Source organism: Lathamus discolor, chromosome 11, assembly GCF_037157495.1.
Source record: "Lathamus discolor isolate bLatDis1 chromosome 11, bLatDis1.hap1, whole genome shotgun sequence".
NCBI lineage: Eukaryota > Metazoa > Chordata > Aves > Psittaciformes > Psittacidae > Lathamus > Lathamus discolor.
Window position 1 is genome coordinate 4682896 of NC_088894.1, and position 25428 is coordinate 4708323.

General features: G+C 54.5%; 3 protein-coding genes and 2 long non-coding RNA genes across 6 annotated transcripts; 2 read left to right on the plus strand and 3 right to left on the minus strand.

The window, feature by feature from the left end:
* Positions 1-128: 128 nt before the first annotated feature.
* Positions 129-8374, minus strand: BLCAP (BLCAP apoptosis inducing factor). 2 transcript variants are annotated; one of them, XM_065691907.1, is made up of 2 exons: positions 8162-8374; positions 129-1825 (listed from the first exon to the last, which is right to left on the minus strand). In XM_065691907.1, exon 2 carries the CDS (start codon positions 1735-1737, stop codon positions 1474-1476), a length of 264 nt encoding a protein of 87 aa, XP_065547979.1. In that variant the 5' UTR covers positions 1738-1825; positions 8162-8374; the 3' UTR covers positions 129-1473. The 2 variants fall into 2 exon arrangements, with proteins under 2 accessions (XP_065547979.1, XP_065547980.1); XM_065691908.1 differs by having other exon boundaries at positions 8158-8374.
* Positions 8020-11728, plus strand: LOC136020635 (uncharacterized). The gene is made up of 2 exons (XR_010615428.1): positions 8020-8090; positions 10540-11728. It is a non-coding gene; the product is annotated as an uncharacterized LOC136020635 (long non-coding RNA).
* PIGT (phosphatidylinositol glycan anchor biosynthesis class T) lies at positions 11282-17048 on the minus strand. Its single transcript, XM_065691905.1, has 12 exons — positions 16839-17048; positions 16308-16485; positions 15350-15477; positions 14766-14866; positions 14523-14609; positions 14169-14256; positions 13984-14081; positions 13560-13725; positions 13256-13456; positions 12582-12747; positions 12362-12445; positions 11282-12226 (listed from the first exon to the last, which is right to left on the minus strand). Exons 1-12 carry the CDS (start codon positions 17017-17019, stop codon positions 11974-11976), a joined length of 1731 nt encoding a protein of 576 aa, XP_065547977.1. The 5' UTR covers positions 17020-17048; the 3' UTR covers positions 11282-11973.
* LOC136020634 (uncharacterized) lies at positions 16976-20171 on the plus strand. The gene is made up of 3 exons (XR_010615427.1): positions 16976-18630; positions 19047-19572; positions 19744-20171. It is a non-coding gene; the product is annotated as an uncharacterized LOC136020634 (long non-coding RNA).
* Positions 18018-24902, minus strand: DBNDD2 (dysbindin domain containing 2). The gene is made up of 4 exons (XM_065691906.1): positions 24735-24902; positions 20017-20172; positions 19400-19546; positions 18018-18615 (listed from the first exon to the last, which is right to left on the minus strand). Exons 1-4 carry the CDS (start codon positions 24775-24777, stop codon positions 18404-18406), a joined length of 558 nt encoding a protein of 185 aa, XP_065547978.1. The 5' UTR covers positions 24778-24902; the 3' UTR covers positions 18018-18403.
* Between the last annotated feature and the right edge of the window lie 526 nt (positions 24903-25428).

A 25428-nucleotide genomic window follows, 5' to 3' on the forward strand; every position in this document is an offset into this window, starting at 1 on the left:
GCAAAAAGGCTCTGCCTCTTGCTGGAGAGGGGTTACTGTCCTGGGAACAGAACAATAGAGACACATGATTGCTGGGCTAAGGCATTTGCAGTGAGCAGCCAATGCATCATGCTGGGCAGGAGGCCATAGACCAAAGTTTATAAAGCTTTATTAAACATTTTGAACAGCTGTGCAATGAACAAACAATACTCTGGAAGTTTCACAACTTCATAGCTTGAACTTCCTCAGGACAGCAACAGCCACTTCTGCTGCTCTCCACTATGAGGCTGAAGTAAAGACAAAGAGACGGCAAAGGGGAGGGGGAACCTTTAAAGTTTAAGAGACAGTGTTTTGTGTTACCCTCTAAGGCTTCTCACAAACCAACCTCTGCTCCAGGCTGGGCTCCCCAGGAGCCACAGCTGCGCAGAGCAATGCACACAGCATGGGGCTCTGCACAGCTGTGGCTGTAGGACTGACCCACCACAACCACCACCACAGCTTCTTGACGTTCTTCTGCCAGGGGAGGTGGACATGCTGGGCACTCCTCAGGCCTTCTCCCCTCTCCAGTCAGCAGCACCAGCACTTTCTGTCACCCCTGGCCCCAAAACACTGAAAATGGCTGAAACACTTTACTGCTTCAAGCCATGACTCCGCCTTGGGATCCTCTCCTGCCCTGCCCACGCCTGGCCTTTTAGACTAGCATGAGTTTTACAGGGTGAGGTTCACAGTGGCTTTCAAAACCCTGCATCTTGCAGCATACTGGTTATTCATCCTAACAGCCTTGGTAAGCCCTGGAAATCTAGAAGGAGGGAAAGAGTCAGTCTCCACTACCTGTGAGGCTTTATAAAAGCAGCAGCATAACTGAGGCTTTCAGGCTATGATCTTGGAGCATAAGTAGTTCAGAAAGCACTTTGGCAGTGCATGCATCTCTTTGGCAGGCTGAGCAGGAGGAGGTGACTCAACTGCCTCTGGCTTCAGCAGCTTTTGGCCAAGTGCATCTGTGAGCTGTCGAGCTTGCCCTGCAGCAGCAAGGTGGGAAGACTGGCTCCACACAAAGATGGAGAGAATCTTGCAGCTACTTGAGCAGAATCAGAGGGTTGAGAGCCCTGAGTTAGACCACCATGGCCTAACACAGACAAGTGAGTGACACAGAACTGCACCACTGCACACAGCTGGGCAGAGGCCAGCAGCTCGGTCCTGCACCAGTGCTCAGTCAGGAGGAGCTGGTGTCCCTTCCCACTGATACGGGAAGGAGGGGAAAAAAAGATATCTGCTTCTAAAAAAGCAGGTGGTGCTGCCAGAGTTCACACAGTAAACAAGTCGAATTTCACAGGCAGAGTGGGAGGAATTTGCCACTCCAGTCCACACACACTTACAGGAAACAGGCTGTCTTTACTCCAGTCACATGCCTAACACCCCCTCCCTCCTCCCTAGCCCTAACCCCTTTTGAAAAGCAAAACAAGAGCCCTCAGCAGACTGGAAGACGATCGTTTTCTAGGTGCCCACAATGCTGGGATCGTGAGCTGATTCTGGCAACTGGGATCCTGTGCAGTGATACAAGAAGCAGTTCCCCCAGCAGCTGTAGCAGATGAGGAATAGAGCCGCCAGGAAGACCAAGGCACAAATTGTGCAAGGTTTCCGTTCCAGGAGAAAACTGAGCAGGTAGAAGCCCATGAACATTGAGTGACTAAACCACAAGGCTGGGTTGAGGGGCTTGGGTATGAGCAGGACAGGTAGCAACCACTGAAGGCAGTACATTGTGGATAGCTGGTTGGGGCCTTGTGGCAGCAGTGATCAGATGTGCTCCAGAACAGTCTCCAGCAGCTCCTCTGATGGGCAGGTTGTTCTGTAGAAGGGGGAAATGTTAGACTGTCAGAGAAACACAGCAAAAAATTAATGGACATTCTTCTCCTACTTTTCATTTCCATCCAAGCATCATATGCTGATGCCTGAACTCCCAGTGCTAAATCCTGGTGTGTCTCAGAGATGGTGGAATATTTCCTGCTTTTTGAACCACTCAGCTGGTGACACAGTTACTGCTGGTGTAGAAATGTATCCTGTGTGCTAATTTCTCAGCCTTTTATTCAGGCTGACAGCTGAGACCCTTTTCTTTAGTATATGGCAGGAACAGAAAGGAAGAGGGGGAAATGGGAAAGAAAACAAGCTGCCACAACCTGCCCTACACTTGTACTCATCCAAAATCATCCAAGACCTGAGTGATGTATAAAGCAATGTAACTGATGGGTAAACTACCAGGTGCTACAAAGTGTTGGGGCAGCATTAATGTAAGAAGTGTCTAGGAAGTGTGAGTCTGCTTCCTCCCCAGGCACAGACCCCTTATGAAGTCTTCCAGCAGAACAGCATAAAATTCAAGTTATACATGCAACCACCCAGGAAAGCCCTAGCAGTGTCCAGGCTGCAAAACAAGAGGCAGGACAGTCTCTGCTTTAAGGATTTATAGTCCTTGGCAATCAGCTAAAGTCAGATAAGACAAAGTATGTGAATAGATCAAAGAAAAGACAGTCTCAAAATTATAATTTTCGTAAGTGCCGTAAACACAGGATTTCCTCACTTGGATTATTATAAACCCCTGTGGAAACAGTGGCCTTTAAGGGCTTGTGGCAGGGATGGCAGCACATCACAAGTCCAGAAAACATGCTTCTGCCTTTAGCAACCACATCAACTACACCAAGTATGTGGGGTTTTCTCCTAAGCAGTAAAAACATCTTCATCCAGGAATTTCAGATGGCTTTAAAAATAATAAATACCTTACTAAGGTGTTTACACAGAGCAAGAACTAGTCAAAGGGGGCAGAAGAGCGGAGTTTTGCACTCTGGGATAGCAATACCAGTTTAGAAGATACCAGTATTGTTGGGAGGGAATAACTGGCAGTTTTCCCACAGTTCATACTGTAGGGAAACCACAAGAAGAGGGTATTCCTAGCTTAATACCCCAGAAAGGAAAAACCATGCATGGGAATGCTGGAAAAGAAAAAAGCTTGGGAAGCTCTTCCCTGCTATCCTGTAGCACATCATGATGGCACCAGCAACGCTGAAGGAAGCAGCTGCCAGGCAGGACACAAAGACAGGCAGAGGATGGTGCCAGCCTTGCAGAATGCCACGGCCTCACCCCCACTAAGCAGGGTCTGGACACAACAGCTTCTTGCAGCAGTCCCTTTCCTGAAATACTCCAGTGAGTAGTGCTCCGTCAGAAGGATGCAGGGCTGAGCCAAGCCTGTCAGGATTACAACTGGGGGGTGGGAAGGTTAGTAGGATGAAAGAGTGAGAAGGTAAACAAACAGCACATTCCACTGGCTCCTGTTGGCAGGAGAAGGGATTTGCTGGCCAAGGGAGGGAGAAGGAGGGATTGCACAGAAAAGCCAAGAGAAAACCGCACGTGGTTCTCTTCCAAAAAACCACCGAGGTCAGACTCATCTCACAGCTCTGTGAGCTCACAGGTACGAACTAGCTCTGTTGTCAGAAGCAGGAACCACGCTGCTGTGCACTGTGTTCTTAGCAGCAGGAGCTGTTTTAATATTAGAGAGAATGCAGGCCAGAATCTCCACCAAGGCAAACAGATTAAGAGTATTTGGGGAAAGTGTTGTGCTGCTGCTCCTGCAAGAGATTGTTCTCCAGCAGAGAGAGGGCAGCCTGGGTTCAATTAATAAAACTAAGCTGCAGTTAAGGCAGCCAAAGAGTATCACATTGCAATATGGATCAAGTAAAATGAATAAAACTCCTAGTATTTGTCCTGTTTTATGCAGGTCACTCACTTTAAGGACAAGCCTAATCCCAAGCTTGTTTCTTCCATCTATAAACTGGAAATATGAGTTACTTACTTCATAACAAACCCTGCTGTCTGCTAGCTTCTGTGAACTGCTGAGATGTTTCTGGAGTAGAAGTACTGCAGAAGTATTAACTTTTTTTATCCCAGGGGAATAATGGGGAGGAAAGATTTAATACCAAACACTTCAACAGGGAGGTAATTAAACCCCACCACCCAGCTTTTCAGTTCAGACTGAACTGAATACAACAAAACTACCAAGTCAATGATCTGTGGCTGCCTTAATCCTCCTGAAATGTTCCTTCCTTGAAGCTTCCTACAGTCTTTCTCCGCTAAGTGCTCCAAACACTGAGCAGTACAAACACTGCCTAAACATCACGTCACTCTCTTGCTAGATCCAGCCCTGAAGTCACATCAGCTTGACTGTAGCTGGACACATGTAATCTTTGTGTCACCCTTTCTTGAAGCTTTAAAGCGCCCACAGTCAATTGCTTTTGGCTTTCTGTGTCTAAAGGAATGGATAAAAACCAACCTAAGACAATGTGTCAGAAGAGCACAAGGCTGGAACAAAGCTCTAGAATCTTCCAGGACAATGTCACAAATCAGTAGGCTTTAATAAGGCAGTGTGTCACTACTGAGCCTTTAGCCCCTAAACTTTACACCTAATTACAGTTTAAGAGTGTAATTATAATTTGGGATGCAGCTGCATTTCACTCCAGTCTGGCCTCCTCAGCACAGCAAAGGCTGAAGTCATAATTCTCAAGTCGATTTTAAGCATGTAAAATTACCTGAACACTTCCTACAAACACAAAGCTCTCTCAGAACAAGTTACACACATTTAAATGTTGGTATTTCCTGCCAGAGCCAGTTGCTTGTAACAATCGATGCAACCACTACAGAAGAAAGAACCATTTAATAGTGGTTATTCTTACTGTGCATTTCAATGCCAATGCCCTTCAAACCTCTGGGTCTTCTGACAAATGAAAATGTTTGAAGCTAGTCTTGTATCTGTAGTCAGTTTGCTTGTATTTTCATGTGCCTCTCCACTATCCACCATCTAAAGTTTGAAGAGCCTTTGCTGTATCCTATAGCTGTTCCTAGACAAGGCACCTACTACAAGAGACTTCTGCAGCTTTACCTTCCTCACATACTTTCCACTAGTAACATACACTCTTCCTACCTACTCTCTCAAGATTCCTTTATACACCTGGCAGTGAGGCAGAGCTCTCTTTTCATGCTATCAATCAAAGAGAAGCAGCATCTCCTGCTATAACTCTTACTGAGAAGGGAACCACCAGTCTCCCTGGCGTCCAGGATACGCAGTCCCTTCTTGAAGCCACACAACATCCAGTTTTGCCTTCATTCTCAAGGAAGGTGAAACTTGCAAATTAAAAATTCCTACCTTGTTGTCTCTGTCCCCTCCTGATGATCTAGGCTAAAGATTACCACATGCCAGAGCAAATAATAACCTGTCACCCAACACTATTCCTACCAGTTCCCTGTTTCACAACCACATCCTGCTTTTCCTCAACCAGTTGCTCTTGTTCTCCCCCTCTGCCTGACTCACCATCCCGTTCCTTGGCCAGGCTGGTGTCCTGTTATCCTCCAGACTGCTCTCGTGCTCCTGCTCAATCATCTGACTTGGCGGCCACTTGTGTTTATCAGACAGCTCCTTTTCATCGCCCCACCGCTGCCTTCTCTCGCTCCTCTGCAGCTCTCAGAACCACTTGAACTCACTTCAGACCCCTCAGCAGCAGAGAACAGGCGACGCTCCCGCTGCTCTCCCTGACCTCCATGTGCTGCCAGAGCCTCCTCCCTGCCAGCTCCAGCAGGCGTTCCAGGGAGGTTCCCTGTTCACCTCGCTAGTAAGCAAACAACAATATTTTTCCACATGCTTAGTAATCAGCTTCCATTGTGTTGGCAGCCTTTCTTTCTGTCATCTACCCTCCCAAGCCCATTCAAAACCAGCAGGTCCTACTGGCATATGTTGTGGGGAGGGTTTTCCAATTCCAGGGGGAAGGTAGCTGCAAACCTTTCCCAGCCAAGCTTTAATTATGACAAGTGAAAAGACTGGCCCAGCCCAAGTCTGTACTGCTTTGCAATGCATCAGTCACACTTGCGTGTAAATCCATCTGAGGAGCTCACAAGCTGTTCCTTGATATTCTGCAAGATAATTCAGCAATTAAGAGGCCAGGAGCTGTTCCTAAACCACAGGTTTTATACATCAGCATGTCAACACCAAGCCTGCACCTTTCTCAAGTCTTAATTCTTTAGTAGTCCATTTACCCTGATAGGGCAGAATAATCAACCAGCTTTCACTAAGCATGTAGAAGATAAGCTTGTTCAGACCTTACCAAGGCAGCTGTTAAGCCAGTACTGTCCACAAGGCACATCCCCAGCAGATGCTACAGAAACAGTCACCCAGGCTGGCAGCCAAAAGGACTGTGATAAAAGACTGAGTAACCTTTTTATTGGGGGGTGCCAATCTCTCCCTTTCCCAGAAGCTGAAGTTTCTGCTACATTGTCTAGATAAAAATCTATGAGGTTACACAATGCACATAAACTTAAGAGTAAGCCTCAGGGACTTGCACTGAGCTTCTTACCTATAAGGCTGACCTGTAGTACAGTTTAAACCAAAAACCCCCGTCACAGCCACATGCTGTGAACCAATGTGTGTGGGCAGTGCTTCACACTGCCAGCATGTGTTCAAATACCATGTAACACACAAACAACTACTAAAAATACACAATATCAAAAAGTATTGGGGGGGGGGAAGAGGTGAAAGTGACAAGCCTGCTTTTCTTAGCTGAATCTCAGCAGCAGACCAGCTCTCCAGACGCCAACCCCTTCTCTCAAAACCCAAGCACCATAACTGGTCAGACTTTAAGACCTATTTGCAGTATCAGGGATCTCACTTCAGGGCTTTTGGCCTTGCTCCTATTTATTCTATTTTTTTAAGCTTTATCTGCTGGTATGACTCAGCTGGAAAAAGCGAGTCTTCAATTTTTAGCAAAGGCCTCAGCCCAGTCTCTGTTAAGTTTGTGCCTTGAACACTTGATGTAGGCTCAGAAATGGTGCAATGCAATTGCAGACAGTTTCCAAAAGAGCGGCAAATCCTTGACTAACCAAGCCTTGGGGTTATGAAGTGTTCTGATTTCTTAAGCTAGAGACAAGCCAAAGCAACCTGTTCATGAAAAGCAGAGGCTCTGCTAAGCCACTGTCTTCATTGCTTCCACAGCTGCTCTCTGAGGTTCATTACTGACTGGGGATTGATGTGTCCAGAGGTAGTGCAGTGCCTGCTCCACCAGGACTGCAGTGTCCTGCCAGCACTGGGGTGAATAAACCCCACCTGTGAGCAGGAGGGCAGGGTATGATCCGTGTTCCTCTGCACAGTAAATCACAGCAACAAAACCTGAAGTCAGCCAGCTCTGTGGTGGGAACAGATGTCAGCATCAACAGTTGTCATCTGAAGTGTCACTACCTTCATTTGTACTGATTTACTAATTCTCAGTGGTCCTCATTCCCACCCTCTGCCCCTGTTTAACTGCCAGAGAGAACCAATTCCAGGCCTATTCCAAGTTCCCTGAAAAACAATTAGTTTTAATTTGGATCTCTTCTCTGTGCCTTTGATGGGCTTCAGAAGTCTGAATACAGCCTGATAAAAGCCAGTTTTCTGCATCTTGGGTAAAGAAAGGCAAAAATGCAGCATTGGCAGGAGGTTTTGGGGAGTTAAAAGGCAAAGGGTACTCTGCTATCACAGTATCAACTGCAATGTTTGAGTACGGGGGAAATGAAGTACAGGAGAGATCGGCGTGTTGTGGGCTGCATCTAAGAGCTTTGTTTTCGTGTTCTCTTGCACGTTTGGGATGTAATAAGCAACGCTTGTACAACAACAGGGGTTGTACACTTGCTTTGCAACTGGATGAAAGCACCCACGGGGGAGGGTACCCGGCCGGGCACAGCAGCGCACTGCCGGGTGGAAGGATGTCAGGGAGCTGTGTCGCGCTGGGAGGAAGTGGGCCTGGGCCTGCTTTTGGAAGGTGCCGACAAGAGCAGGGGTGTGGAGGGGGGGAAGAGGAGTGTGGTGCCGCGGCGGTTCTCCCATGTGGGGCTGGGATAACCTCAGCGTGCTCCGCGGCTGGAGCCGGCTCTGCTACGGGAGCGCGGCTCTCCCCTCACCGGCACCCGCCAAGCGCCGCCTCCGGCCCCCAAAGTTACCCAACCGCTCCCCCCCGCCCCGGGCCCGGCAGACCTCCGCCGGCGCCGAGGCCCGCAGGGACGCGGATCGCCCCATGGGGGCTCCTCTCCGCGCCGCCGCCGGTCCGGAGGTAGGCCGGGCCCCGGCACACCCCCCAAGCCCACGGCCCGCTCCCCTCCGCTCCCTGCGGCCCGTACTCACGGCGCGGCGCCGCCGCCTCACGCCGCCATCCCGGCGCCGCCTACTCCGCGGACCCGTCCGCGCCGCGCCCTGAGGACGGAAGGGACCGGAGAGGCCGCCAGCCCACCGGGCGCCCGCCGCAGCCGCCCCGCCTCCGCCTGCACCGGGCCGAGCTCCGGCGCCGGGGACGCGCCCGTCCGTCAGGCGGCGCGGTGGGAAGCCCCGCGGGCGCGCAGTGCGCGTGCGCGGCGGGAGGAGGGGCAATGCGCGTGCGCGGGCCGGGCGTGCCGCGAGCGGCGGGGTTTGCGTCCCGCCGAGGCAGCGTGGTCGGAGCGGAGCTTTGTGGCCGTGGGGTCCCGGCGTGCCCCGGCCATCACTAACCCATGGCCGTCACTAACCCATGGCCATCACTAACCCATGGCCGTCACTAACCCATGGCCGTCACTAACCCATGGCCATCACTAACCCATGGCCGTCACTAACCCATGGCCGTCACTAACCCATGGCCCTACCGGCGGTGGGCGCTTCCAGGGGCCTGCTCCAGCACCTCAACGTCTCTCTCGTGGTGAGGGGCCCAGAACTGAACACAGGATTCGAGGTGTGGCCTCTCCAGTTTCCTTCCTTCGTAAAAGGTTATGGAACCATGAAGTGGTTTGGGTTGGAGGGGACCTTAAAGCTCCTCCAGCTCCAGTCCCTTCCACTGGAGCAGGGTGCTCCAAGCCCCTGTGTCCAACCTGGCCTTGAGCACTGCCAGGGATGGAGCAGCCACAGCTTCTGTGGGCACCCTGTGCCAGCGCCTCAGCACCCCCACATAAAATACCTGTATTTATGCATTTCTTTCCCCTTTTAAATCCAAAGCATCATTTGCACACTCCTTCACACAGGGTTTGCTGCAGCTGCATGGCACAGCGTGGCTCTGGCACCTTGGCTGCATGGCACACTGTGCACATGGAGTTTTACACACTGTGTGCTGCTTCACACACTGTTCACCTGCTTTCTTGCATGTGGAAGGGCACTGCATGTCTGCAGGCAGCTCATGTGGTTCTCTGATGAGTGGCCTGCTTTGTGTGTGCTCTCTTGTATGTGGCTGCATGGTGGTTGCAGGCTTTTCTTTGTGTGTGGTTGGCACGTGTCCTTACACACCACTGCACGCTGTCCACATGCTCACAGTGTTTGCACTGTGTGCCACGCCAAGTCCATGCTTTCCTGCATTGCATCACATACTATTCTTAGGTTTGCTTACATGCTGCTTCCTTGTCGCGCATGGCAGTTACTGATTTAGTCCCATCCAACCGTGAGGGGCCCAAGTTTTCGGCGCTGCAGTAGAGTGGGCACCTGCGCCCTTCCTAAGCTATGTCTCAAAGCGGTATAGAGCAGACACAACTCCCTTAAACACTTCTGTTTGTGACACTGGCTGAGTATTGCTGTGCTGGCAGCAAAGCCTGGGCTGCTGTGAGTGTTCCAACTCCAGCCCTTTGCAGATACCCAGCAGCAGGTTACCAGGCACAGCTTGACCCAAGGGGCTCATGCAGGGGAAGGAGCAAAATAGTCCATAAAAAAAAAACCAAACCCAAACACTAAGATTTGCGTTCTCCCCAGCTGTTTAAACCCACCCAGCCACGGTTACAGAGCCACCTGCATGTCCCGTAGGACGTTCTGCTTGGCTGGACGCTGTGTTTGATGGGTGTGATAAGCCCAACTCCCTCAATGGCTCAACAGACAGGAATCCCACCTGGATGGTTTCCCTCCTGCTCTGCTGTTAATTTGAGCTGAGCTCGTTACAGGCTGTTTAAATTCCTGGTTTATGGCACTGTACGTGAACGGCCCCAAACCCTTTGGCTGATGCCGGCTCTATGGCAGCTCCCGGCTGGCCCTGGCACAGGCTGCTTCCTCCTCCTCAGCTCAGGGACAGTTTCCTGCAGCAGCGCTGTGTTTCTTTCGCTATTTTTGTCTGGTTTGGCTTGTGTGCCAGCTGTGCCCATGGGCACTGGCCTCAGTGCTTGGGGGACTTTGCCAGATCCCGCCTAATCCTTGGGGAGCCAGGCTGGTGGGACCTTGGCTGCTCCGTGCTGATGGTTGCAGTCTCCGTGATTTATACTGGACCCAACCTGAAACAAATTAAGGTCTTTAACTCCCTTTGCAAACTGCAATGTGGGCCGAGATTCCTGGCTGCTTTTCTCTCTGCTGCTGCAGGAGCTGCACACTCACTTGGGGTTTGTTTGGTTTTAGTTCTAGTTTCTATATAAAGAAGTTCCGTTTTGCACTTGAAGCCTGGCTGGCGGAGCCATAGCAGCAGTCCTGGGGCTGCAACCAGAGTGAGCTCCCAGGCCTGTGGCATCGTTCTTAGCAAGCAGGGACAGAGGGATCCTCCCAAACTCCCATATTTCATCTTTTGACAGTTCTGCAGGGAGCCATCCAGTGGAGTGGATCCATAAGGAGCTGCGGAGAGGGCATCTCCAGCAGGGAAGGGAAAGGTAATCCCAGGACAGTGGGAACAGACTGTTCTATGCAGGACAGCAACCAGTGGGAGTTTTATGGTACTTCTGTTCAAGTGGAAGCTTTTAAAGGACCTCTGGCTGTGCTTTGCTGTGATTCTGAGTAATATTTATTCTAATGGGCTCCTTGTGCATTGTTTAGCTGCTTGTAGGGAGCTGTGTGTCCCTACCAAATAAGTTGTCTGGCTGCAGCTCAGCACTTGGGCTTTGCTGAGCCCAGAGGCTCTCAGAAGCTTTGGGGATACTGTGGGTGCAGGGGAGCCATTGGGCAGATGTGCAGAAATGACACCAAGGGGGCAGAGGAGGACCCTGTCCTGCAGAGGGCTGAGCAGATGAAGGGGTTTCAAAACACTGCTAGAGAAGCTTTTTCCTGAAGAAGAGGGGACATACACCACGGCCAACAATTAATTTGCAGACTGGCTCAAATGTGGTGAAGCATGGAAGGAGGGACCTGTGAAACGTGGCAGTTTTGCAGGTGAGGTGGTAGGACAGATGAACCCATCTCTGCTGCAGTCACATCCTTTCCCATGTCTGCATCTCCTCCCAGCTGGCTCAGGTAGCATGCTGGAGACTTAGTGGCTCAGTCTTACAGGGTCAAATCTGCACGTGGGGCTGAGAAAGTAAAACCAAGCAGGAGCAGCACAAATGTACAAAACTGGTCAAGTTTACTTCTAGCATTGTTCCCAGCATATAAGTTACCCCTCTCCCAAACAGAAGTCCTGTGGAGGATTAGCTTGTCGAAAAAAGGTCAAAGGTCACGCTCCCATCAACGAGCTGAAACAAGACATCTGTGTAGAACATGATGCAAACCTCTCACGCCAGATAATGAGGAAATGAAGGACACCGGCAAACAGCAACATACTATGACCAATCACAGCCAAGGCCACTAAGTGATAAGTGCATGAGGAGGATGGTGGGGGGGTGCACGGTGTAGCTGCAAAAATGTAGAAGCTATAAACCAATGATCCTGTAACATGTAAAAGCTATAAGCCAATGATCTTGTAACATGTAAAAGCTATGAGCTGATGATCTCTGTATGCAAAGTATGTAAGTGTCCATCTGCTTAGCAATAAACGAGACTAGTCAGTCATCATCTGATGAGCTCGTCTCCCAGCGATTCCCACAAAGTCCCACACCTTTCCCAATCCCATAGCAGTGCAGTTCAGTAGTCAATGGGCTTAGAGCCATTTCCCATCTTAGAGATGGAACCAATCTCTCAGCTTGTTGGATCCCGATGAGAGACCCAGACAGAAGAATGGAGCAGGCTGCTTCAACCAAAGACAATGGGCAACAGCGCTCTGCTCCTTGGATCTCCCCATGGAGTTGCCCTGGTTTCTCTCAGAGAAGGGGCACCCCCCTGAACTTGCGGATGATGTTGGCCAGCCGCTTGGCCAGCCCGCCCCGGCTCGGCTCTTCCACATGAAATGTTCTGGTCAGCAGGTTGTAGAAGGAGCCGTAGCACACTGCCACCACGGTGCAGGTCAGGCAAATGACATTATAGGGCATGCTGAAGTCTGGCGTTGGCAAGTTCACCAGCAGTGGCTCTGTGTACAGGCGCACAAAATAGCTGGAGCCATCAGAGGACGGAAACCTGGAGAGTGGAAGCAGGAAAGGGAGAGTCAGCCCACACAGGACTTCTGCTTCGTGCTCACCAGATGGGATGACAGCAGCCAGCGGCTCGCCAGCATTGAGGTATAGCACTGCTCCCCAGCACAGGTACACTCACAGTGAGGTGAAGAGAGGGCTCTCCTCCACATCCATGTCCTTCATAGCAATGATGCTGGGCACTAGGGCACTAAGCACAGATGAACTAAGGAGACAGAGGACATGTTATTGTCAGTGCTGTCAGCAAAGAGATGGCAAGAGTTTTTCCCTGACCCCAGAGACCTGGGCAGCAAGTCCTATAATAGGCCCAGAAGGGGACGAGGAGCTGGGGTATGTGTTACCTGACGTAAAAGCCGTGATTGGGATCTGGTGGGTACTCTGTCCACTTCAGTAAGGCTCTCTCAAACTGGATTGAGATCTTGGTGACGGAGTTGGCTGGCAGCTGGATCAGCATTTCCAAAAGGTGAGGCCGTCTCCGGTCCTGAGCTGGCTGGTAGTGGATGTAACCTAACCCCAAAGAGATGTGTCAGTGGCACCAGGGAGACCTTGTTCCATTTCGCAGTGCCTGGACATCTCCCATTGGGTGGGAGCTCCTTCTTCCACTGTTCTGGGAAAGGTTTTCTGGGCAAGTGAAGATGAACAGCTCAAAAACCACGCGTTACAGCTATAAATCTGATGACCCATGAAAGTCTAAGGAAGGGTACAAACACAAAATAAGACCCAGTCATCAGTTTTAAGCTGAGTCTCCTTTACTACAAAAATTAACTTTTGTTTAGCCTGTTGTTGGATTATGAAATGCAATCCATGAGCCTTTTACAAAACAGACTTAATAAAGTCTCATCTGCTGTGAGCGCTGAAGGGAACGTTAGGAAAACATTCTATGGTGTTTTGTTTCGCAGTCTAGCTTCCCAGTGATCACTGAGGCCCAAGGGAGGGACTAAACTATCTCTGGAATGAGCCACTTGTGCCAAGGGAATCAATTGAGTGGCATGGGCTCCTGGGAGGGTTTACTTACTTGGCTTGTTTTCCTTCCCCTTTGTGATGATGGTCAGAGTGTGCACATAGAGGCGCAGATACCAGGGCACAGTCTCCAGCAGGATCACGGGGAAGGCCCGGTACGGGTGGGTGTTATAGATGAGGGTGCTGATCTCTCCAGTCTGCAACCCGTATCCGCTCACGTAGCGGTGAGCATGGAGTATGGGTATCGGCATTTCCGCTGCGAAGGAGAAAAGGAGATGGGAAGGGGGGGCATGCCAGGTGAGTTTTAGGCCTAAAGCCCTGACCAGTGATGCAGGTGGAGGGAAGTTCTGGTCACCCACAGCTGTCTTCAGGACGTTTCCACTTGAACTGCACATTGAGGCTGCGAGAGGTATTAAAGAGTGAGGGACTCAGTAGGTCATAGACAGCATAGGTTCTCTTGTCTCCCTGGACAGTAGCTTCATATACGGATGTTGGAGCAGGGGTTACTTCCAGTAACTCCTTTTCCTATGAAAACAAATGGACCATTAAAGGAAAAGTGCTCCTTGAAGGAACTGGCAGCACCAGGGCAAAGCCACTCCATCTGGCCCTGAGCTTCCCCACTCAACAGCCAGCTCAAGTGGTCTTACTATACACCCCCATTCCTCCCCACTGCCCTGAGGGAACCCTCTGGGGGGCCTCACCATGCTGGGTGGAGGACGTTTGAGCCACACAAAGTGGCTGATCTGAGGAACCAGGGGGTGTTCTCTAGTCTGTATGCATTACCTTGTTCTTAGGGGAGATGTCAACGTAGACTTTGCTCTGCGATGCCAGAGGACATGCATCAGTAAGTGTGCGGGAGAACATCTTGAAGAGGGACCAGTCTGCAGGAAGCCAAGTTAGTGGCAGGCAGAGTGATGTGCTGCAGGCTGGGGCACTAGAGGAGCAGAGCACAGAGCTGCCAAGCTTACCTTTCTTTCCTTGGCCACTAGAAAAGGTGTCAAAAACCACAGTGAGGGTCTGTCTGAGCTCCCACGACACAGCCAGGCAGGAAGCATCCTGGACAAGAGAGAGACAGGTGGCTCTGATCACACCTTCCACAGGGGCACGAAACCAGGATGGAGCTGGAACTCCACCAGGACTGCAAGAATCCCATCGGAATGCAGGTAAGACCAGGGAAGCAGGACAACAGTTGTGTTAGACACAGTGCTGAACACACCATAAGGGAGTTGGGCAAACCCGCGTGTCACCTTGCAGTGCCACAAGAAGGCTCTGCATTTTCTCTTGGGGGTGTTAAAGGAGGGAGCCCTGAGCCTTGTGCTTACCCTGCAGATGGGGCGGATGTGCACTGCCTGCGAGTGGTAGCTGCTGTGGAACAAGCGCTCTGCCTTCAGCAGCACAGCAAGCCCAGCCTGCAGGGAGAGAAGGAGAAACTCGGCCTAGGTCTGTCCTCTCCTTTCACTGACAGAAAAGCCCTGCTGAAACTTCCCACTGCACACTCCTGGGTCACTGGAGGGAACCCAGCGCCATCAGGAGTGGCCTAATGAGGCAGCAGGACTTGCTGTTACCTTTGAGCCGCATGGGAGCAGCTTCTTCCAAGGTGTGAGGTTCTCAGTGCAGACGACCTCCCGGGGCAGGACAGCATATCGCAGGAGATCGTGATCTGTCCCTGGGCAGGGAGGTGGAGGGTCAACATGCTGGTACCGCTACAAGCACGAGAACAGACGCAGGACCTCTTCCACCCCCAGTGAACCTCACAGCCCACCACCCTCTGAATGTGCCTGAAATGCCATGAGCTCAATCAGGAATAGATCCCACTGTGTTCAGAGTGATTTGGAAAGAACGGGGAAGCGTATATTCTAGCAGATCTTTTTCTTCATGAGTCCTTAAATCCTTTAGTCCTGTTTCACAAAGTATTTTTCAGACACAGACAAGGGCCTGGGAGCTTCCACCATGTACTGCTTGTGGGTTTCCTCTGTTCAAATCCAAACCTCTCTTGTAGGGAAAGGGAATGCTTCCAGTAAGAGGCTGGAAGTTAACACCCTATTGTACAGACCCAGACCTATTGCAGGACCTGTGGCTGGACTCCCTGCAATGGCACAGGGCAGAATTAAAGCTAGAAGCAAGAGTGAGAGGGCAGTGCTCGGCTCACCATTGGCTAAGCCCAGAGGTTTGAAGGATGCTGTTGGAGTGACTGTGTTGGTTGCATCGATGAAGTTGAGAGAAGCACAGAATATTCCTGAGAGGATGTTACTCAGCTCTTTCCAGGCTTTGTCAACACTGTGTGAGAACAGATACCAGAGATTACTCAGCAGCTCAAATCCTTGGAACAATAAGCATGAAATTAGCAACATTCAATAAATACAGCAGGGAGCTTATCCTAGTTTTCAGAAGCTGCAAGGAGCATGCCGGTAGAGGCTGCAGGTCATGTACTTTCTGGCTCTCTAGGTATTTTATTCTAATGCATGAGCTCTGAGGGACAGGGGCAGCCCCTGGAAAGGCTTCAGCCAGGGACATGGTAGTGGGTGCAGCTGGTCCCTGGGCAGGGAGGTGGAGGGTCAACATGCTGGGGGGAGCAGGGAGCATGCAGGAGGTGACATATGGGGAAGGGGCTGCTGTCAAGTGCCACCTTGGTGCAGCTCTGAAGGCTGACATAGCCAGCAGACCCAGAACAGGCTATTTGTAGACAGAAGAGAGCTCTGAGGCCACAGAGAGCTGCTGGGGCTGGAAGAGGGGCTGAGTGATAAGGAAGATGGTGACAGGCATCGGATGGGAGTCAAAGGAAGTGAGTCACTAATGAGAGGTCAAGATATAACCCTGTTGTATTAACAGAACAAGAGGTTTGTCATCACAGAGCCCATAAGGGAGTTATTTGTTCCTTTAGTGAACAAGGGTTTGCCCTCAGCACCACACCCTGCCCCATGCACCGAGCTGGGGGCTATATTCTGCTTTCTGTTAGAGCTGCTCATAGGCTCATTCCAGCATTTTGCAACTGAGGAGCCCCCCCAGCACACATCCTGCCTGACATGAGAGGGGGACAGCACCCCGGAGCGGTGCTGCAGGGAGCACCCGGAGCATTGGGATACCTATCCCGTGGCTGGGATACCTACTCGGTGACGGTGGGCTGGAACCAGACCCAGAGCTCGGCACCAGCGGGTGCCTGGAGGGGCGGCTGCCCCCAGGCCTGGGTGCGCCAGAAGCCCTGGGTGAGGGCGAGGTGGAGCTCCCGCACGCCCAGCGACGCCACCAGCTGCCCCAGTGCCTTCGGGAAGAGCCTGTAGTGAGAGACTGCAGCCAGCATCAGCGCCTGCCCAGCTCACGGCACCGTTCGGGTTGGAAAGGATGCTGATCAGCCATGGGCAGGGTCACCTCATCCCCCTGACGTCACACCAAGGCCCAACCAAACACGACGTCACCCCATGTGCCACCCCCTGCCCACGTCATCGCGACCAGCCCGATGGCATCACCGCAGTGACGTCACTCGTGCTGTCACCGCAGCCCTCGGCTCCCGGCCATCGCCCCGCTCACCTCAGCACCCTGCCACCTCACCCCGCCCCTGACGTCATTCGCCCCGTTGACGTCATCCCCTGACGCTATAACGTCACCTCCCTCAACAGCTCCGCCCCCGCGCCCCGCCCTACCCGCGCCCCGCGGCAGGTCTGCGTCCCACCGCGTGCGGAACTGGAAGGTGGCGGCCACGTCGCCGGCGGGCAGCGGGCTCAGCAGCAGCTCCTCCCGCAGCGCGTCCCGCCCGGGCCCCGCCGCCGCCCGCCCGGGCCCCGCCGCCGCCGCCAGCAGCAGCAGCACCGCCAGCGCCAGCATCCCTCCACCCCGCACCGCCGCCGACTTCCGCTTCCGGCCGCACGGCAGATGGCGGCGGCTTCCGGGGTTGCCAAGGAGACGCGGCGCTGCAAGCCGGGTCTCGGCTCCTCCCGCAGGGGGAGGGCCTGGCCGCTGCCTCCGGCCCGTGGTGGGGAGCGAAGCCGGAGCCTGCCGCGAGGGTGTTCCGTGGGATGCTCCCTCCTCCGGCTCCTAGAACGGGAGCCGCAGGGGAAGCTCCACTGCGGGCCGAGCTCGGGCGGTTCGGTTCGCTGCAAGGCTTTGCCGTGTACGAGGGCTCTGCCACCACCGTGCCCGTCCCCGGGTGACTTCCTCGTCTCAGCCCTCCCCGCCGCTGCCTGCTCTCACTCGCTCCTTGACATCTCCGTTCCGGAGGGCAGAGCCTGTCTCCGGGCACAGAGCCGTCTGGAAGCGCCCCACTTCCACCAGCTGCGAGGCTGCTGCGGTGGAGCTCACGACTTATTCCCGTCGGTCATTCCCGGATAACGGAGTGCTGCAGCCGTTCTCACCGAGGGTGGGCTCTGCAGGAAGGAGCGTAGTAAGGTCTGACCCCCCCGGAAGCAGCCGGGATGAGGAGTGTTCCCCGGCTCCTGCTGCTTATCTCCCAGGCTCTTTCCCTCGAGGGGGTGACCACGGTTGTGCCGATACAGCCAGAGCAGGAGCAGCACTTTCCTGGCCTGCAGTCACTGATAGCAGCAGCAGGCTTCTGGCCAGCTTTGTGCCTGGCTCCTCCTGACCTGTCCTGCAGGGAGCAACTGTAGTGGGCTAAAAAGTGGCTTCATTTGATGGCTCTTCCTTTATTCCTCCAGCCAGGGCTGCTGCCGTCATGCTGTGCTGGGGCAGCAGGGGCTGCTGCAGCTGTGTATGCTCCTGCATGGCACCCTTTGCGTGCTGAATTGACACCACTCACCCTTGTACAAGCCCCACGTAACCCTCCCCCCCAAGTGCTGTTTTCTCCCAAGAACACATACACCCACTGGTTGTTTAGACTGGAGTGTTATTTCTCTGTATGCCATCGTTAAATGCTTGTCTGGACAGGACCTTTGTCAGTAGGGCAGGGGGAGCTGGGATCCCAAGGGATGGCTTTCTGGGAATGGTGGGGCTGTGGGTTGCTGAGCGTTTCAGGGGAGTGAAGCAGGGGGTGTTAGCAGCAAAGCCTGAAGAGTTAATTTTGGGAGCCTACAATACCCCTTGTTCCTTCTCCATTGGCTGCCAGGAGAACCTGCAGAGGGAGAGGAGGGGAAAACCATTTTGCCCCTCCTGCAGGGCAGCAGTCCAGTGAGGGGTTTACTGAGCGCCAGCAGCTTTCCTTCTTCTGGGCTGGTGGGTCCATATGAGGAGGCTGGGAGCAGGGCAAAGCTGGCTGCTAGCTTCTTGCTGCTGCCTGCTCTTTGGGACTGTCCTCCTGCAGATCCTCCTCATCCGACTGCACCACAGGGGTCTCAGCCCCCTCCTCGCTGGTGTCCAGGCTGTTCAGATCCGTGGAGACAGAGGATGTAGAAGAAATGCGTGACTTGCTCTCGGCTGCATTGGGCACTTGCAGGGTGATTTCCTCTGGGCACTGGCTGGCATCTGCCCCTGGACGAGAGTGTGGTAAGAGAAAGAAAAATGCTTCTGGAGGCTTATTGCTCCCTAAACTTCATGGAGAGCCCCTCCAATATGTGTCTTACTCCCTGGCACAATATACTTTCCTGGCTGCTCCCCATGTGGCTGCTGGAGCTGTTGCCCATCTCACACCCCCAGCCCGGCTCTGGGTAGTGCTGCACATTCCTTCCCCGTTTTTGGCAATGGAGCCTTTTCCATCTCCCGTGCAACACAGCTTGGAGCCACACTGTGTGAAGCCACTGGCTGCAGCAGGCAAGGGGTGCTTGGTGCTCTGCTTGGCCTCGGTGAATCACTGCAGCTTGTGCGTGTGTGGAGGAAGATGCTGCACCCTGCGAGACCTGAGCCCAGCTCCCTGAGGTCTGGCTGGGAGGTGGAGGGGTCCTGCAGCCTTTCTGCTCATGCAGGGAGCTCTGCAGTCTGGAGGGGACCAGGGAAATCATGACAAGACATTGGCTGCTCCAGAGGAGCTTCAGGACAAGAGAACTTGCCCCACAAACTCTGGGAAGTGCCTGGGCTCTCCTGTCTTCTCCACCATAAGGTATTTATAGGGGGTCTGTATCTCTGGGCTGTGGAGGCAGATACTGACATGGACCAGCCCAGCCTGAGGTCTCTCCAGCCTCACAGACACCAGCACCAAGTGTCTTTGCATGAGTGCATGTGTATCTGCACGCAGGGTGGCCAGGGCTGAGGAACAAGCTGATGTGGGCACTGGAAAGGCTCCCAGCCTGGCCCACAAAAGGTTTGGGACTGCACATACCTGGCAGGGGCCCAGTAGCAGCACTGCTCTCCTCCGTCCCACAGCCCAGAAAAACATCCATGGTGTCCTGGTCTGACAGGTCCATCATGTCCATCTGCTCCAGCATATCCACGTTCACCTCCATGGAGGAAATGCTGCCTAAGGGCGCTGCAGAGACAGAGGCCAGCAAAAAGGTGAGTGCTAGTGCCAGGCAAAGGGCTCCATGAGTCCTGTGCAGGTAGGACCCTCAGGAGGGAGTCCAGCCTTGCCCTGGGAAACTGAATACTATTTGCTGGCAAGGGGCCCCCAGAAAAATCATGTTTCCTCAAAACATTGCTCTGGAATCACCTCCTGTCTCACTGCAGTCCTTGTCCCTGCCTCAAACTGCTGTCTGGAGGCGCCTGTCTGAAGCCAGTGACTATGCAGGGCGCCAGCCTGGGTACCCATGTGCAGTGACTTCAGTTAAGTGGTGTGAGTAATGCACAGCACACCCACAGGCAGCCTGTGTGGTCCTGTCTCAGTGCAGGACATGCGTGTCCCCAGCTGTCTTTAGACTGGGGATGCCCCACAGAGCTCTATTGCCTGTGTCACTGTTCCCTGAAACACCCCAGCCCCGTGCTGGTGCCTGCAGCACTTACGTCTCCGATGCTCTATCTGCAGGTGAGACATAGGGAAGAAGAAATCCACATCATGCTGGAAAACCTCCTCAAAGAACTTCTGTCTGTCCCGTAGTTTCAGCTGCTGCTGCTGCATCTGCTCGGTGTCCAGGCCCCGCTGTGCCTGCTCCATGTTGGCTGGGGAGAAAGGTGGGGAGGGTTGGACCAGGCAGGGCTGTCCAAGCCCTTCTGCCTGGCCCAGCTCATGCAGGATGGCCATAATGGAGGGTAGGTGAGTCCCTTCTGTTCAGCTTTACCAGCGCACATTGATTTAGTCACCATGAATAGCTGTTACATGGCAGACTGGCAGCATCACCAGCACTTGCTGTGTTGGAGCCTCAGATCTCACTTCTGAAATGCAGAGCAGCCAGAAGTGGGGAGCTCATATGCTGTGTTCACAACTGCTGAAGTGAGTTATCAAGGGGGCAAAGGGTGTTGTTACGAGATCAGCCATGTTTTGCACATGTTCAAGTTTCAGTTTCCTTGCTATAAAACAGAGGGATGTTTGTGAATGCGAACAAGCTGAGGAAACTCCCAGGGACAAACTGGCATTAGTGCTCCAAGGCTTTCTGGGATGTATTAAGGAATAAAAGGCATCAGCAACCCTGTCACCCCACACACGCGCACCCCTGCCACCACCGTCACTATAAATACAGCCGCACCCACGCTCGCAGGCTCCTTATTCACATCCCCGCCTGCACAGCCAGCTTGGCTTCTGCCTCTACAAACATTTTCATTCCTGTAATTCCTCCTGCAGTTCAATGCCGGTGCCTGTGGCCCAGCTCACACCAGAGAGAATGATGGGAGCCCTTGAGCTGTTGCAGCATCCCTGGCCATCGTACCTCCCTTTCGGGTTGGGTACCCACAACAGCGAGGACCCAAATGGTCCAGACCTGGTGGTCCCGGCTGTTCCCAGGCTGGTGTTTGAACTCAGCCAGTCCAGGTTTCCTCTCTGCCGCTCTTGGCCTAGCGGCACAAGGAAAATGTGATTAGCAGAGCAGGCAGTGCAGTAACCAAGGAAACCAAACAAACATCCTCTGCTTTGCCTGAGTATGGCCCAAACCCTCTGCTCCTCCAGGCCAGAGCAGCATCCCCACCCTCTCTGGCAGGAGTGGGGTGAGGACAGCAGGAGGGCTGCCTGTCAGCAGTGTGTAGCAGCGTAGGACTCAAATGGGAGAGAGGTGGTAAGCCTGGTGAGGTGTCCTGGAGAACAATGTCATGTCTTGCTGAGAGCCCTCCCCAGAGCTCCTCACCCTGTTTCTGGGGCATCCTCCAGGTAAACCCCATTCTCTGCAGGCAACTGCCCTGGGAGGCTGGGTTGTGCCTGCAGCACAGCACGGAATGTGCCATGACTCAGGGCCAGTCACCATGTGTTTTCTGAAAGAGGCTCTGGTCCTTTTCTGGCTGCTCAGCGTCTTCCTGCGATGCCCAGGGCAGCAATCTGGGCTGCCTGAAGGGGCCTTTGCCTTGGCATGGCTGAGCTTAGCACTGGGTGCCTGCTCTGATGCAGAGGCTCAGTGTGCTGTGCAGCACCCAGGCTGATGGCTGCACTGAGGGGGACACAGTGCCAGTGAAGCTTTCCTAACAAGGCTGACCAGCGGCTGCAGCCCAGTGCCACTGGGGTACAGCAAAAAACTCCTGCCTCCCCTGTGCTATCTGCAAGAGAATGGAACCAGGACAAGGAGCAGGTGATCAGAGCGCTGGTTATGGCGGTGGCTCACTTCAGCAGCTGGAGCCAGCCCTGTACTGTCTGTGCCAGGCAGAGCTCTGCTTCCCAGCCCAGCTGTGCCAAATCCATGGCAAACTGCAGCAGTTCACCACACCAAGGGGACTCCATCAGGCTCCAGCTGCAGGAAGGCTGGGCTCAGGGCAGAGGCTGCACTGGCTCCAGGTTCAGGGCAAAAGACTGTGCAGCATTGTGCCAAAGGGACAGCAGTGTGGAGGTAAGGAGGAGAGGCTCTAAATCCTCTTGCAGTGCAAACACAAAATAAACCAGAATGCTGGCAGGTGCTGTCCCAAGCGCCGTGAGCATGGCTGAGCTGTGCCATTACTGTTCTTACTGTCCACCTCTCCGCAGCACGTGACCGATACTCAGGGTAAGTGTGCTTGGGGAGAGTCAGGAATGCTGCATTCCTGTGGGCGCCAGGATTTCTCTTGCAGGAGAAATTAGCAGGACCTGTTTATGAACTTGTTTTTGAGCTCTCGCTGGGGAATCAGGCACGAGCACTGAGATCCCATTATGTAAGGGACGCCGGCAGCTGGGCTGTGCTTGGCCCTGCCTGACCCGTGACCGTGGTGAGACTCGGGGATGGAGCCTTCCCCCCTCCCGGGGCTCTTCCGGGCCTGGGGGATGCGAACAGCCCTGCCAGTGTGGCCGTCTCTCAGCAGCCCTTGCCGGGGAAATAAAGGAGAGCGGCGTTCCCTGCCGCGGCTCTTCCCCATGTGACGGCCGCTCGCACTCCCGGGCTGTCAGTCGTGGGGATTGTCTCATCCCGCTGGCATGTTCCCACCGCGGGACACGTTCACACTCACAATGCGGCCCCTGTGCACTGTGGGGGATCTGTTGGTACCTGCTGGTGGCCTGGCTTTTATTGCTATTGTCATGGTTATTACTACAGCAAAGGGGCCGAGGCTGATCAGCATTCAGAGCCAGGCTCTTCCCCGCTGGCTGAACCGCCCAGCGCGGCTGCCACAGCACGGAGCACCCCGCTGCCTTCAGATCCTTCCGGCTCTCACAGCTTACTAGCCAGCGCAGCTTGGAGACGAACCAGGGCCAGGCGCTGGCGCAGAGGTTGGGCGGGCAGGGCAGGATCCCCCCAGGAGGTGCAGACAGGGGTTTCCTCCTCGCCAGGGTGGGCTGTGGGTGAGGACACTGGCCCCGCCGGTCCCTCTGCCCTCGCACGGTTTGGGCTCACAGCCACCGCTGCAGCAGGGAACGGCTGTGAAGGAAACTGCCGCGAGCCCTCCCATCTTCTCCCTTGCTGAAGCAGGCTGGGAGAGGAGCATTCCCGGGGTGCAGTTAGCATGGGGTGAGAGCAAGACAGGGTTTGAGGGTGCTGGGAGCACCAGCTCAGGGTGTTTGTGCCCCAGCATCCAGGCTGGGAGCAGAGCACAGTTCAATTATCTGGCTATGTTTCAGACAGGAGGGGATGTGTTTTTCATTCCTCCTTGGCTGGTGGGGTCCCGGCACAACCCCTCCGTGCTGGTGAACAGGAGGGGTGTATTCAGGGGTGGTAGAGGGTTTGCTAGTGGCGGCACAAGGCCAAGAGAGGATGGGGATGGCCTTTTATTAAGGCCACAGCTTGGCAGGGATTTAAAGAAGGTCCTAAAATATAATCTGGGCTGTGGAAAGCTCCAGGGGTTGATGGGGAGGTGAGCAGAGCTCAGATGAGGGGTCACTCCAAGCATGGTCCAGTTTCCTGGTGCATGCAAAAGCTGGGGCAGGCTGGCCCCGCCAGCTTTTGTCCTTCTCCCTCCGCTTTCCCAGAGCTCGAATCCCTGACTCCACTCCTCCAGACTGGGGCATCCCACTGCTGCCAGACTGCATCCTGCCCTCCCGGTCCCTGTATGCTGAGAGGAGGTCGGGTAGGAGGAAGATGCAGCTCCTCAGCTGCCACAGCATCTGACAGGAGGCTCTGCTGAGATCGCAAACCTTTCCCCATCACCCTGCCCCACCAAAACCGCTGTGGGACAAGGGTAAATCCCAAGGGCTTTGAACTTCTTTAGCCCTTGGAAAAGCAGCTGGTGTGGAGAGCTGGGAATGCCTCGAAGAGTAAGGCAGGATCAGGCTGCGTGGAGACAGGATGCCCGGACAAGCCGGCTGCCTGAGTGTTAATTCCCTGCACGGTGTTTTCTCGATCAGCACATCTGACCTCGTGTTGCAGCACAGCAAAAAATAACCGTAGCCCCCGTGAGAGGAAATGCACCAGGCGAGTGCGAGGGAGGCAGCGGTTTTGGCAGGGGCACTTGCTGGGAAAAAGCAGGGGGGGAATGAGAGAGGGAGGACATGGCACCTCATAACCCCTGTCTGTGCCGTGGTTTCATCGCCTGCACTCCTCCGAGCCATCTCCAAATCCCCTGAGTCTCAGTACTAAAAATATCCCTGCGCCCAGAGCTCCTTCTCCAGCGGCAGAGGCTGTCACAAGACCCTGCCATTATGGGGCCCTGCTTTGATTCCTGCAAAAAGAAGCGTGAAGACAAGAAACCCAGGAGGGCAGCACGATGCCCAGGGCAGTGTGCTAAGGCTGGGCCCCGATCGTGGCAGGCTGTCCCCATGCGAGTCCTCATTACCCTGGCTGCCCTCATCCCCCGTGCTCGGCGGGTTTGCTCAGTGTCCTCTTTCCCTACACCCCACAGGGGGCTCAGGGCTCAGAGGGGTACCGATGCCACTCCACAACAAGCCCGCGGCCCAACAGGTCCACAGCTCAGATCCCAGGCAGGTGCCTCCCCATCCCAGCATCCCCATCCCAGGCACGGTGCTACCCGGGCAGCCCTTGCCCGAAGCAGACGGGAAGCAGCAGGTTGGAGCAGGTGGGGTTGGGGGGGGCTCCAGGATGGAAAGGGGGGCCCGGCTGCTTTGCAAGGGACATGGGGCGGGTGTTGCGGGGAGGATGCGAGGGGCCATGGGCAGCCTGAGCCCTGCCCGCCCGGTGCGGTGCCCCGCTACCCTCCTGCCGAGCACACCGCGCGCCGACACTTACCGGGCAGCCGCCGGCTGCGGCTCTGCGCCCCGGGCCCCGACATGCGGCGGGCGGCTGCTGCGACCCGACCGGACCGGAGCGGGCCGGGGCAGTCGGGCTCGGCTCAGCACCCCCCCACCGCCGGCCGCCGCTCGCCCATGCTGCGCTCTGCGGGGCGGTGCTCGGCGCTGCGCGGGGCGGTGCCAGCGCGCCCAGCCCCGCGGCATCGCGGCGGCGCCTACCGGCTGCGATCCCGGGTTACGGCTGCTCGGTCCTGCGGGGGGAAGGCTCCGGTCCTCGGGGGGCTCCGTGCAGGGTCCCCGCGGAGAGCAGGGTCCCGTGCGCAGTTCTCGCTCCTCACGGAGGGTCTCTGCGCTCTCGGGGCACACAAAGTCCCCATGCGGGGTCCATGGTCCCCAAAGAGGGTCTCCCCCTGCACCGCGGCTCTGTGCACGCAGTGCCCGGCTGAAGGTGCTGTTTGGGCACGGGTGGGCAGCGCTGGAGGCAGGGGGCTCTGCCTGGGTAGGGAGCACTGTCTCCGTTCTTGCTTGGGGTTTTTTTTAATGCTTTTCTTCTCTAAATGCCCAGCTCATGCAATGATGCAGGAGAGACAACAGCACACTGCGTGCATGGGCCGTGGGGTCCCTCACAGCCCACCTCCAGCCTTCTGAGACCCTCATCCCCCCGCAGATCCCACTCCGGGGTGTTTTCTCCC

Bases quoted from the DNA above. Each gene is read 5' to 3' on its own strand.
- BLCAP (XM_065691907.1), bottom strand. From the start codon at position 1,737: ATGTACTGCCTTCAGTGGTTGCTACCTGTCCTGCTCATACCCAAGCCC.
- PIGT (XM_065691905.1), bottom strand. From the start codon at position 17,019: ATGCTGGCGCTGGCGGTGCTGCTGCTGCTGGCGGCGGCGGCGGGGCCC. The intron at 15,478-16,307 runs GTAGGTATCCCA...GTTCTCACACAG, and splicing joins TTCCAGCCCACCGTCACCGA to TGTTGACAAAGCCTGGAAAG. The intron at 12,748-13,255 runs GTAAGTAAACCC...CTTTGGGGTTAG, and splicing joins GGGGAAGGAAAACAAGCCAA to GTTACATCCACTACCAGCCA.
- DBNDD2 (XM_065691906.1), bottom strand. From the start codon at position 24,777: ATGTCGGGGCCCGGGGCGCAGAGCCGCAGCCGGCGGCTGCCCG. The intron at 20,173-24,734 runs GTAAGTGTCGGC...CTTTCTCCCCAG, and splicing joins CCGCAGCCGGCGGCTGCCCG to CCAACATGGAGCAGGCACAG. The intron at 19,547-20,016 runs GTAAGTGCTGCA...CTGTCTCTGCAG, and splicing joins GCAGATAGAGCATCGGAGAC to CGCCCTTAGGCAGCATTTCC.